This window comes from Trachurus japonicus, chromosome 15, assembly GCF_045865225.1.
Source record: "Trachurus japonicus isolate A0001 chromosome 15, Traja_1.0".
NCBI lineage: Eukaryota > Metazoa > Chordata > Actinopteri > Carangiformes > Carangidae > Trachurus > Trachurus japonicus.
This window is the reverse complement of record NC_140921.1, coordinates 100,466-113,470: the sequence shown is the minus strand read 5'-3', so window position 1 is coordinate 113,470 and position 13,005 is coordinate 100,466. Positions and strand designations below refer to the sequence as shown.

Here is a 13,005-nt window from a genome sequence, read left to right as displayed (position 1 = left end):
AACATTCGGACCCCACTACAAAATGGCCTGGTCACTAGATAGTGAGTAGCGGGCGATTTCAGACACAGACCAAGACCCCCCATGAGAGGCTGCTCACAGTTTCACTTCCTGTCTCTCTAAATGGGCGTGGCCAACCGTCAGTTTCACTTCCTGTCTCTCTAAATGGGCGTGGCCAACCGTCAGTTTCACTTCCTGTCTTTCTAAGTGGGCGTGGCCAACCGTCAGTTTCACTTCCTGTCTCTCTAAATGGGCGTGGCCAACCGTCAGTTTCACTTCCTGTCTCTCTAAGTGGGCGTGGCCAACCGTCAGTTTCACTTCCTGTCTCTCTAAATGGGCGTGGCCGACCGTCAGTTTCACTTCCTGTCTCTCTAAATGGGCGTGGCCAACCGCCCCCACCTCGTCTGTGAACGTGTGTGTGGATTTATACAATCTGTAGGTAGATGAAAGTGAGATGTTTATATTTTCTTATGATAACATTAAATATTTACACTACTAACAGTCATATTTAGCATGACGAAAATAATTTAAATCATTTTCACGGGAGTTCGCGGCCGTTTGTTTGACGTTGCCATGGAGATCTGTGTGTCGTAGAGACAGAGACAGGTCTGGAACAAAGTGGATTTTCTCCGGATCTCTCCGTCTGAAAGTTGCCATTTTGGTGTCAAACTGTTCAGAAGAGATGTGGCTTGTGAAAAATGAGTCCAACATTTACTTCAGTGACTGTGGGGAGAAAGGACAGACCATAATAATCTGTGTTCACGTTCAATTGTCCCATTGGAGTCAATACACTCTATGCTGCCTCTGGTCTCCCTAAAGGGGCGTGGCCGAGCAGAAGCCTAGTGACATCATACAGGAAGCTGACTCCTCATGGGGGGGCGGGGCTTATAAACCGTCTTTGGGGAAACTAAAAGGGGGAGGAGCCTCTGTAGTGACATCACAGGATCACGTGACCGTCCTGTGATGAGTCATCGCTCAGCTTCCCATTGTTGTGCTGATGATGTCATCACGGACAGGAAGTCTGTTCAATCAGAGGTGTGGTGGGAGCGGGCTGTGTGTGTGTGTGTGTGTGTGTGTGTGTGTGTGTGTGTGTGTCTTTGTTCACTCTAAAGGTCAAAGGTCTAATTCTGGTTCTTTCCAGCGATGTGTTTGTTTTCTCAGGCCGACGCCCACTCAGGAAACAGGAAGTGGAGTCAGCGCTCTCTCTCTACCTGACCTCAGCCTGCTCTGCTCCTCCACACTGTCTTCATCCTCATCCTCATCCTCACCACCGTCATGTTGCTGTCTGCTGCGTTACCACTTAACTGGTTACTGGTCAAAGACAGACTATTGTACTCACTGTTTGTTGTTATTAGAAATATATCTGTCCTAAAAACACCTGTTATCTTGTTTAAAAACCTTATTGCTTTTAGTGCAGAGAGTCATAAATATATCAGCAGACATGCAGCTGTAGGAAACTTTACATCACCTAAAGCAAGACCTAACGCCATCAAGCGTACGGTTTCTATAGAGGTATGAAAGAATGGAATTCACTGCCGAAAAATATCAAACTCACCACCAACACAAAGAAATTCAAAATATGAATAAAACAGCATTTATCAAAGTAAGACAACATGGTATATTTATATATGGAGTATATTTCGATGGATATATGATATGTGTTATTATAATGTATATTCTGTAGAATGAATGTATATACGAGTATGATGTGTGATGTGTAATGATGTACAGTATACACATATGATATGTAGAAATGTGGGTAAGAGGATTAGTATGTGAACAATTAATATAACGAAGAAGGAATGAAGCACAGTTAAGAAATGTAAACACTTATTCTGTTGTTGTTTTGTTAGGTGAAGCATATCGCTCACTTGTTTTTATGTTTTTAATTTTTATAATGTTTATGTTTTGTGTTTTCAACTGTATATTTGATGCTGTTGGACCCCAGGAAGAAGAAGAGCTGTGGCTTTGCTGCAGCTAATGTGGATCTGAATAATAAACAAAACCATGGTGACGACTCACCTGCCAGCTCACAGTTGTCCCCCGTGCGTCCGGCGCAGCAGCTCCACTCCAGCGCCGTCACGACCTTCTGGGTCTGAGTGTAGAGCGGCTGCGTGGCCGGCCGGTACCTACACACACACACACACACACACACACAGAGTCAGGCGCCAGGTGAGCTTCCTGTTGACACACAGGAAGTGAGCGGCGGCGGCGGCGGCGACTCACAGGACGACGTAGCAGTCGGAGCGGGCGCCGCTGCAGGGGCTCCGAGTCTTGATGGAAAACCTCTTGGTGCCGCACTTCTCTGTCACCAACACCGTCCTGTTACGGACGTACGCACACACATTCCTACACACACACACACAGACACACACACACACACACACACAGACACACACACACACACACACACATTTGAAATATTTATTTATGCCCAGATATAAAGAAGTACAAGGGTTCTTGCACAAGGGACATAAACACTGCCAGTGCAGTTGACAGTGGAAGACGGTCAGACACAAAGCGCCTGGGCAGCTGAACACAGTTACATACAAACTGACCTCAGATCAGATAGAAAACAGACATTCAAAGATACAAAAAACAACGTCTCCTCCAGACTGAGCGGCTACCAATAATAACTGAGACTGAGCAGCACCTGGCCAACTGTTTAGCTCTTCTTTTAGGGAGGCCGGCCATCTGAAGGCCCCTCACAACCAACTGATGCACATGTCCCAGACTACCAGATATAAAGACTAGAAGTTTACACCTGTAGCCTATAGCTGAGACTACCAGATATAAAGACTAGAAGTTTTCACCTGTAGCCTATAGCTGAGACTACCAGATATAAAGACTAGAAGTTTACATCTGTAGCCTATAGCTGAGACTACCAGATATAAAGACTAGAGGTTTACACCTGTAGCCTATAGAGACTACCAGATATAAAGACTAGAGGTTTACACCTGTAGCCTATAGCTGAGACTACCAGATATAAAGACTAGAGGTTTACACCTGTAGCCTATAGAGACTACCAGATATAAAGACTAGAGGTTTACACCTGTAGCCCATAGAGACTACCAGATATAAAGACTAGAGGTTTACACCTGTAGCCTATAGCTGAGACTACCAGATATAAAGACTAGAGGTTTACACCTGTAGCCTATAGCTGAGACTACCAGATATAAAGACTAGAGGTTTACACCTGTAGCCTATAGCTGAGACTACCAGATATAAAGACTAGAAGTTTACACCTGTAGCCTATAGCTGAGACTACCAGATATAAAGACTAGAAGTTTACACCTGTAGCCTATAGCTGAGACTACCAGATATAAAGACTAGAAGTTTACACCTGTAGCCTATAGCTGAGACTACCAGATATAAAGACTAGAAGTTTACACCTGTAGCCTATAGCTGAGACTACCAGATATAAAGACTAGAAGTTTACACCTGTAGCCTATAGAGACTACCAGATATAAAGACTAGAAGTTTACACCTGTAGCCTATAGAGACTACCAGATATAAAGACTAGAGGTTTACACCTGTAGCCTATAGAGACTACCAGATATAAAGACTAGAGGTTTACACCTGTAGCCTATAGCTGAGACTACCAGATATAAAGACTAGAGGTTTACACCTGTAGCCTATAGCTGAGACTACCAGATATAAAGACTAGAAGTTTACACCTGTAGCCTATAGCTGAGACTACCAGATATAAAGACTAGAAGTTTACACCTGTAGCCTATAGCTGAGACTACCAGATATAAAGACTAGAGGTTTACACCTGTAGCCTATAGAGACTACCAGATATAAAGACTAGAGGTTTACACCTGTAGCCTATAGAGACTACCAAATATAAAGACTAGAAGTTTACACCTGTAGCCTATAGAGACTACCAGATATAAAGACTAGAGGTTTACACCTGTAGCCTATAGAGACTACCAGATATAAAGACTAGAGGTTTACACCTGTAGCCTATAGAGACTACCAGATATAAAGACTAGAGGTTTACACCTGTAGCCTATAGCTGAGACTACCAGATATAAAGACTAGAGGTTTACACCTGTAGCCTATAGCTGAGACTACCAGATATAAAGACTAGAGGTTTACACCTGTAGCCTATAGAGACTACCAGATATAAAGACTAGAGGTTTACACCTGTAGCCTATAGCTGAGACTACCAGATATAAAGACTAGAGGTTTACACCTGTAGCCTATAGCTGAGACTACCAGATATAAAGACTAGAAGTTTACACCTGTAGCCTATAGAGACTACCAGATATAAAGACTAGAAGTTTACACCTGTAGCCTATAGCTGAGACTACCAGATATAAAGACTAGAGGTTTACACCTGTAGCCTATAGCTGAGACTACCAGATATAAAGACTAGAGGTTTACACCTGTAGCCTATAGAGACTACCAGATATAAAGACTAGAGGTTTACACCTGTAGCCTATAGAGACTACCAGATATAAAGACTAGAAGTTTACACCTGTAGCCTATAGAGACTACCAGATATAAAGACTAGAGGTTTACACCTGTAGCCTATAGAGACTACCAGATATAAAGACTAGAGGTTTACACCTGTAGCCTATAGCTGAGACTACCAGATATAAAGACTAGAAGTTTACACCTGTAGCCTATAGAGACTACCAAATATAAAGACTAGAAGTTTACACCTGTAGCCTATAGAGACTACCAGATATAAAGACTAGAGGTTTACACCTGTAGCCTATAGAGACTACCAGATATAAAGACTAGAGGTTTACACCTGTAGCCTATAGAGACTACCAGATATAAAGACTAGAGGTTTACACCTGTAGCCTATAGAGACTACCAGATATAAAGACTAGAGGTTTACACCTGTAGCCTATAGCTGAGACTACCAGATATAAAGACTAGAAGTTTACACCTGTAGCCTATAGCTGAGACTACCAGATATAAAGACTAGAGGTTTACACCTGTAGCCTATAGCTGAGACTACCAGATATAAAGACTAGAGGTTTACACCTGTAGCCTATAGAGACTACCAGATATAAAGACTAGAAGTTTACACCTGTAGCCTATAGAGACTACCAGATATAAAGACTAGAAGTTTACACCTGTAGCCTATAGCTGAGACTACCAGATATAAAGACTAGAAGTTTACACCTGTAGCCTATAGAGACTACCAGATATAAAGACTAGAGGTTTACACCTGTAGCCTATAGAGACTACCAGATATAAAGACTAGAGGTTTACACCTGTAGCCTATAGCTGAGACTACCAGATATAAAGACTAGAGGTTTACACCTGTAGCCTATAGCTGAGACTACCAGATATAAAGACTAGAAGTTTACACCTGTAGCCTATAGCTGAGACTACCAGATATAAAGACTAGAGGTTTACACCTGTAGCCTATAGCTGAGACTACCAGATATAAAGACTAGAGGTTTACACCTGTAGCCTATAGAGACTACCAAATATAAAGACTAGAGGTTTACACCTGTAGCCTATAGCTGAGACTACCAGATATAAAGACTAGAGGTTTACACCTGTAGCCTATAGCTGAGACTACCAGATATAAAGACTAGAGGTTTACACCTGTAGCCTATAGCTGAGACTACCAGATATAAAGACTAGAAGTTTACACCTGTAGCCTATAGCTGAGACTACCAGATATAAAGACTAGAGGTTTACACCTGTAGCCTATAGCTGAGACTACCAGATATAAAGACTAGAAGTTTACACCTGTAGCCTATAGCTGAGACTACCAGATATAAAGACTAGAGGTTTACACCTGTAGCCTATAGCTGAGACTACCAGATATAAAGACTAGAAGTTTACACCTGTAGCCTATAGAGACTACCAGATATAAAGACTAGAAGTTTACACCTGTAGCCTATAGCTGAGACTACCAGATATAAAGACTAGAGGTTTACACCTGTAGCCTATAGAGACTACCAGATATAAAGACTAGAAGTTTACACCTGTAGCCCAGCTGAGAGATGGTCTGCTTCAGCTGCTGGTATTTCAGCTCTTTGGTCAGAAAGGCCTCTAGGCTGTAGTCAAAGGTACAGCTGACCTCCAGAATGAATCAACACCTCTCTGTGATTTTCATTAACAACACACACACACACACACACACTCACTCACCACAACAACAACACACACACACACACACACACACTCACTCACCACAACAACAACACACGCACACACACACACACAGAGAGAGACAAGAGTTATTGATGACTCCAGGTTTGGAGAATGACTGACCTCTGACCTCTGACCTCTGACCTCTGACTGACTCCACCCCCTTTTCAACATTTCCTGTGATGTCATTTCCTGAGGACGACTGTAACGTCACCACGGCAACAGTGTTTAGGAGTTCCTTAGAGCCCGAACGGTACCAGAACCAGACCCGTCCCGGGTGGGAAACCACCAGTCCGACATCGGCCTCTAATTGTCTAAATGGCAACACTTCATTTTCTATCAAACGTCCCGTCATTCTGACAATTCCTGCCTCCTATGGTCGGAATGACGGTATTTTTTCCTTTTTTTAAACATCCTGTCTTTCCGAGAATTCCTTTAATAGCGTATTCCTTCCCCAAAAGGTTTTGCACTGGTTGGGCTTAGGCAATGAAGAAAGGAGTTGGTTAAGTTTAGTAAAAAGAGCAGGTAGAGGCTAGACATGCAGACTAGTCCCTGTCACAACCATGTGGGTATTCCTCTATCAGCATGTCACCTGTTGATTAACGCACATTTCCTTCTATCGAAAGCCTTGTCGGAATGGTGGGACGTTAGCATGTCGGAATAGCGGTATGTCGGAATGACAGCATGTAACCTCTCCGTTCCAGACTCTTCCCCTTGTTTCCCTGTGAACTGACTCTTCACAGCAGAATTTGAACTTTTCATTCTAACAAACTAATGCGACTGCCACAGTTGTTAAATTTAATCAATGAGACTAACATTAATCTCCTAAAAAGAATTTAACCAGCCAGCGGTAAACCTCTAAAAGCGTGCGGGGTCCCCTGGGATGAGGACGGAGCTCGGGCCCCGGCAGATCAGCTCAGTAAGCTGGCTGCTGCCGCTGTGACAGCCGTTACCATGGTCCCCGGTCACGGCTTCCACAGACTGTGGATTTCTGTTAGCCCGTCTATGGTGTTTTACATTATACGTTAGCATTAAGCTAGCTGACTTTATATGCTTAGTTGTGAGCTGTGTGTGTTTTGAATGTTGTTTCAAACTGTGTGGGTTTGATTGAACATCTTTGATGCTTAAATATATATATTACCGCTTAATATATTGCTTTACTCCTCTTTTTATTTTGATTTGATTTGATCAAATCAAATCAAAATATTTTTGATTTGGTCTTTTTATTTTATATACCATTTTTACTGTAGGACAGACTAGGACACCGTTTGTTTACTGTGGTCACTTCCGTCCCTCCCACACACCGCGCAGAATCGCCATAGCTAGCACACAGCCAATCAGAGTACCTGACGAGTCTACTCTCCCAACGGCCGACGAATCCCGACTGAGCATGTTCAATCGGCCCCGATGAGCCCCGGTGGCTTCTGACGGAGAGGAACACACCAAACAGACGAGGACCCGATGCCCGACTGTCGGGCCAGTGTGTCCCTGGCCTTAGAGTTCACCACTGAGACCAACATTTATCTCCTATCGGTCGATTGATCGGTTTCTACCAGGAAGCTGAGGGAGTCCGTCCTATTGGTGCAGGCGTTGCGTGCTGCTCTGCGCTGCACGGACCAGAGGCACGTCTGCACCGCGCAGCACATACACATGAATGGTGAAGCTACACGCAGCTGCAGCTTCAGGCGACTCAGCTTCACTCAGCTTCACTTCTCCCAAAACGTCGCAGCAAAGGAACAAACTTAGTGAAAATGATGGAGCGAATCGGCTTCAGTGAAGACGCTCTGAGCCTCAGGTGCTCTGACCTCTGACCAGGTGACCATGTGACCAGGTGACCATGTGACCAGGTGACCAGGTGACCAGGTGACCAGGTGACCAGGTGACCATGTGACCAGGTGACCAGGTGACCAGGTGACCATGTGACCAGGTGACCAGGTGACCATGTGACCATGTGACCAGGTGACCAGGTGACCAGGTGACCAGGTGACCAGGTGACCATGTGACCAGGTGACCAGGTGACCAGGTGACCTGTTGACCAGGTGACCAGGTGACCATGTGACCATGTGACCAGGTGACCAGGTGACCAGGTGACCAGGTGACCAGGTGACCATGTGACCAGGTGACCAGGTGACCAGGTGACCATGTGACCAGGTGACCAGGTGACCAGGTGACCATGTGACCAGGTGACCATGTGACCAGGTGACCAGGTGACCTGTTGACCAGGTGACCATGTGACCAGGTGACCCTCAGGGAGTGGACTGGTGTTTAGTCGTCATGGGAAAAAGGCTCCGCCTCCAACACAAACAGCCAGTCAGCTGCTCCGACGTGTCGCCATGACGTCACAACACCCCCCCCCCCCCCCCCCCCCACATGATAAACTACCTGTTGACCTCTGACCCCCGACCCCCCCCCCCCCCACACACACACACACACACAGCAGAGGAAGCTCCGACAGACAGAGAGCTGTGCGTGTGTGTGTGTGTTGGGGGGGGGGTCAGTCAGGATCATGTTACTCGTGTTGTTTTTCTTTTTGATTCTTTCAGTTTCAGTGAGGGGGGGGTCGACCCCTCCACCACCTAAAGTCAACAAGTTAAAGAGCAACAACAGGAAACTGCAGGAACACGACCAAACATGGAGCTGCATGTTTAGACTGGCAGCACACGGGGGGGGGGGGGGCAGCACACGGGGGGGGGGGGGGGGGGGGGGCAGCAGCACACGGGGGGGGGGGCAGCAGCACACGGGGGGGGGGGGGGGGGGCAGCACACGGGGGGGGGGGGGGCAGCAGCACACGGGGCGGGGGGGGGGGGGGGGGGCAGCTCCCGGGGGGTGGGGGGGTGAACCACTGATCTGAGCTCAGTTTCAGTTTCTAGACTTCATATTATTGATCTTTGGAGCTGAGCTCATGTATTCTGCTTTACCACTAGCTACTATTACAACAAGCTTGACACAATAAAGAATCTTCCAAGGCAGTAACTCTAACTCCGTTCAAAAGATAACTTTACTCAAAAAGCAAAAACAAAGTTACAAGATTCGCTCTGAGGTTTCGTCAAAAACCTGTCTTGCTCCTTAAAGGGATAGTATCATTTTTTTAAAGTGTGGTTGTATGATCTCCAAATAGCCCCTAAGTACTTTAATTGCAGTAGAAGACTCTCTGCACTCCTCCCGTTAGCAACGCCAGCCCATAATAGCCCTGCCCAGAGATTTACAACATACAGTGTTGTGAACAGACCCAAAGAAACGGCCTAAACACAGTTTGTATTTGGACCTAACCAACTGCTGATCGGCGGGCGCTAACCCTGGGCGGAGGGATACGTGAGTTGGTTAGGTCCAAATAAAAACTGTGTTTTTCCTGCACTTTGAAGGGCTGGAAAAAATTATATTATAGTGAACAATGGAACTGTGTATTATTTTTCAGGTAAAACCTCTTTTAGGCCGTGAAAATAGGCCGTTTCTTTGGGTCTGTTCACAACACTGTATGTTGTAAATCTCTGGGCAGGACTATTATGGGCTGGCGTTGCTAACGGGAGGAGTGCAGAGAGTCTTCTACTGCAATTAAAGTACTTAGGGGCTATTTGGAGATCATACAACCACACTTTAAAAAAATTATACTATCCCTTTAAGCCTGATTTCCACCGGGGCCGTCAGCGCCGCGGAGCGTCAGCGTGGCGGTCACCGCTGCCGATCGCTGCCGCTCTAATCAATATTCATATTTCCACCAGAAGCACCGCGACACGTCTCAGCAGCGTCCCAGCCGCGGCTCTCCTCTCCTCTCCGTAGCGCTATCAGTCCGTAGCACTTCTATTTTTGACGCTCTCGATGCTAACCACCTACTTCAAGCCATTGTACAGCCTCTCCTTAAAAAACCCAACCTGGACCCGTCGACCCTGAAGAACGACAGACCCATCTCTAAGGTGCCTTTCACTTCCAAACTCTTGGAAAAAGTGGTCGCTAAGCAGCTAAACACTGCACTGACCATCCACAGTGTATTTGATAAATTTCAGTCCGGCTTTCGTGAGAAACACTCCACTGAAACTGCTCTCCTCAGAGTCATAACGACATCATGATGTCCTCTGATGCTCCGTTCTTCTACTTTTAGACCTCATCAGCTTTTGATACAGTTGACCATAGTATCCTCATCGATAGACTTAGAGCGCTATCAGTCCGTAGCACTTCTATTTTTGACGCTCCCGATGCTAAATCGCGTCAAGCTCAACAGAGCCGATCGCACCAGACAGGAAGTCAGACACAGTGTCAAAGTAAAACACTTTCGCCCCCTTTCAAAATAAACTATCCACTTAAAATAAGACTCATCACCTAAAAATGAACTTGTTTTTAGATCATTTTCACTTGTTTCAAACTAATTTTCACTTGAAATAAGTAGAAAAATCTGCCAGTCAAAGCAAGTTTTTTGTGCTTGTAATAAGGAAGAAAAACTTGCTCCACTGTCAGATTTTTTCTACTTATTTCAAGTGAAAATCTGCTTGAAAGAAGTAAAAAGTGTCTAAAAACAAGCTGCTTTTAATGTGATGAGTCTTATTTTAAGTAGAATGAGATTAGTTTTGACTAGAAATTACATTTTTGACTATAAATGAGACAAATATTCTTGGTAAGATTTTGAGTTTTTGCAGTGAAGAAGAAGGAGAAAGAGAAAGAGAAAAAGAAGGGGAAAAAAGAAAAGATAGATAGACGAGTGGTGTCTGCTACTATTTTGTTTGTTTTCTTGTCATTACTATGTTTCATCATTCTTAATATTTTGAAACAGAGTATAATATTGGTGATCATGATGTCCTCTGATGCTCCGCTCTTCTGCTTTTAGACCTCATCAGCTTTTGATACAGTTGACCATAGTATCCTCATCGATAGACTTAGAGCGCTATCAGTCCGTAGCACTTCTATTTTTGACGCTCCCGGTGCTAAATCGCATCAAGCTCAACAGAGCCGATCGCACCAGACAGGAAGTCAGACACTGTGTCAAAGTAAAACACTTTCGCCCCGTTTCAAAATAAAACACAACATGCACATTTGACTTTGTTAATATCAACCGCTCTGCGCTGGATGAAGAGCAACGATCTCGCGTACGTTTCGTATTCTCGCGTGAATACGGCTGCTCGCAAGTGTAACAGTTGTCTGCGTTGTGTTGTTTATTTGCAAGAAGGACCGACACTCTCTTCGCTTCAGGACCGGACTTTTATTTCCATGGGCTCAATCCTCGCATACTGGCACGGTGTTTACGTCACAGCCCATAATTCTGTGCTGAGGAGAGGAGCCCTGCTAACCAGTGAGCGTCCGTGATACATGAGTAAAGATGAATATGATTGTCACTGTGCAAAACTCTGTTACATGAGGCAGCGCTGACGGCCCCGGTGGAAATCAGGCGTTAGGCTGCTTAACCTGGTCTGAGAGCTAAGCTACTGTGATGTCATCAACATCATACTTAAAGGAGCAGTTCAACATTTTAAAGGAAAACTACCAACTATTGTAAGCAATACAAATATGACTCTTACAGTTGAGTTGGAGCTATAATCTATAATCTAGTTCAGGATCAATATGACGACCGTAACTGAGCGTGATCAGCTGATCAAAGCCTAATATTGATCACTGTGATCCATTTCCCGCTGTCAAAAACGTCACCATGGCAACGTGCGGTGTGGTTCTGTGGGCGGGGCCACGTTCAGGTGTTTTCAGTGAAAAGTGATCCTTTACAAACCAATCAATCAATCAATCAATCAATCAATCAATCAATCAATCAACCACTGGCAGCCTCCTGAGGTCAGAGGTCAGGGGTCACAGACAGACAGACGGTAGCAGCCAATCAGAGCAGAGCCCTGATGGTCATGCAGTGGTGGACAGAGTAGTAGATTTCTTTGGTACTTATTACTCTTACTTGAATACATTTCCAAGACAAGTATTTGTACTTTTACTGGAGTTAATTAGTAGGAAGGCTGAAAAGTACTGGTTACTTTCAGGTCTTTGTCTAAAATCCTATTGGACACCAGCTGTGTTTGTCTGTGAAGGAAACCCTAACCCCTAAAAGCAGCACATCAGTGCAGCTGAGCAGCAAAGAGTTCATTCTCACTAACAAGAGTTAAAAGCTCCTTACATTCATTTACTAACTATTAGAGTCATTCATTGATGTGGACAATAAGACATTTACTCTGACTCTGACTTCAAGTAGGCTAAATTTAGGATTTTTTTTAGGACTTTTGGATACTTAAGTACCTTTAAAAGCAAGTACTTTTTTGTCGACTGAGCTACTTTTACTTGTAATGGAGTACATTTTGACCAGTAGTATTTGTACTCTTACTCAAGTACTGGGGTTGAGTATGTAGTGTATTATCCTCCTGAACTTTTTGCTCTAATATCTTATATCATCACCATGTATTATAGATATATAAAGGTGTTCCATAAGGTGTTTAGTAACAGTGATAGATGAGACAGAGAAGAGTGGCCCTTGTGAAATGTATCCTGGGAAAATGTGTGTTCTGTTAATCACATGTTTCCTGTGAGAGTAAGTTGATTAGCCTCATCTGGAAGATGAAAAGTCGTAAAATTACATAGGTTAGATCCTGCCTCATGTTCATGAATGTGTAACATGAACTGTGTATGTTAAACAGAAATAGAATTGATTAGATTTACAAGAAACATGGAATGCTCATGTTAATGACAAACAATTATTGCCTAATATGGAAAGCCATATCTTTATGTTTGGAGAAGGTGGAGTTTTGGAGTTAGAAAGCATAAAGCTATGGGTTTGAGCCATAAGGAGAGAGATCTCACTTTGGCACCAGAGATGCTCCAGGATTCGGCATTTTTGTACACTGTTCTTCTTCTTGTTAATAAACTCCTTTTTGAATACAAGTGAAGACGTGTCGGCGGTGATCC

The 13,005-nt window shown here is 44.3% G+C and overlaps 2 protein-coding genes across 3 annotated transcripts in view; one reads left to right on the top strand and one right to left on the bottom strand.

Moving 5' to 3' along the window:
* The window catches only part of yipf3 (Yip1 domain family, member 3), a 302,848-nt gene that overhangs the window by 269,280 nt on the left and 20,563 nt on the right, over nt 1-13,005 (top strand). The window lies entirely within an intron of this gene.
* Nucleotides 1-13,005, bottom strand: part of LOC146972890 (multimerin-2-like) — a 47,317-nt gene that overhangs the window by 33,985 nt on the left and 327 nt on the right. Inside the window, exons 2-3 of the mRNA XM_085799099.1 lie at nt 2,224-2,346; nt 2,020-2,126 (exon numbers count right to left, since the gene is read on the bottom strand). Coding sequence (XP_085655225.1) covers nt 2,020-2,126; nt 2,224-2,346 — 230 coding nt within the window. The remainder of the gene's footprint in view (nt 1-2,019; nt 2,127-2,223; nt 2,347-13,005) is intronic.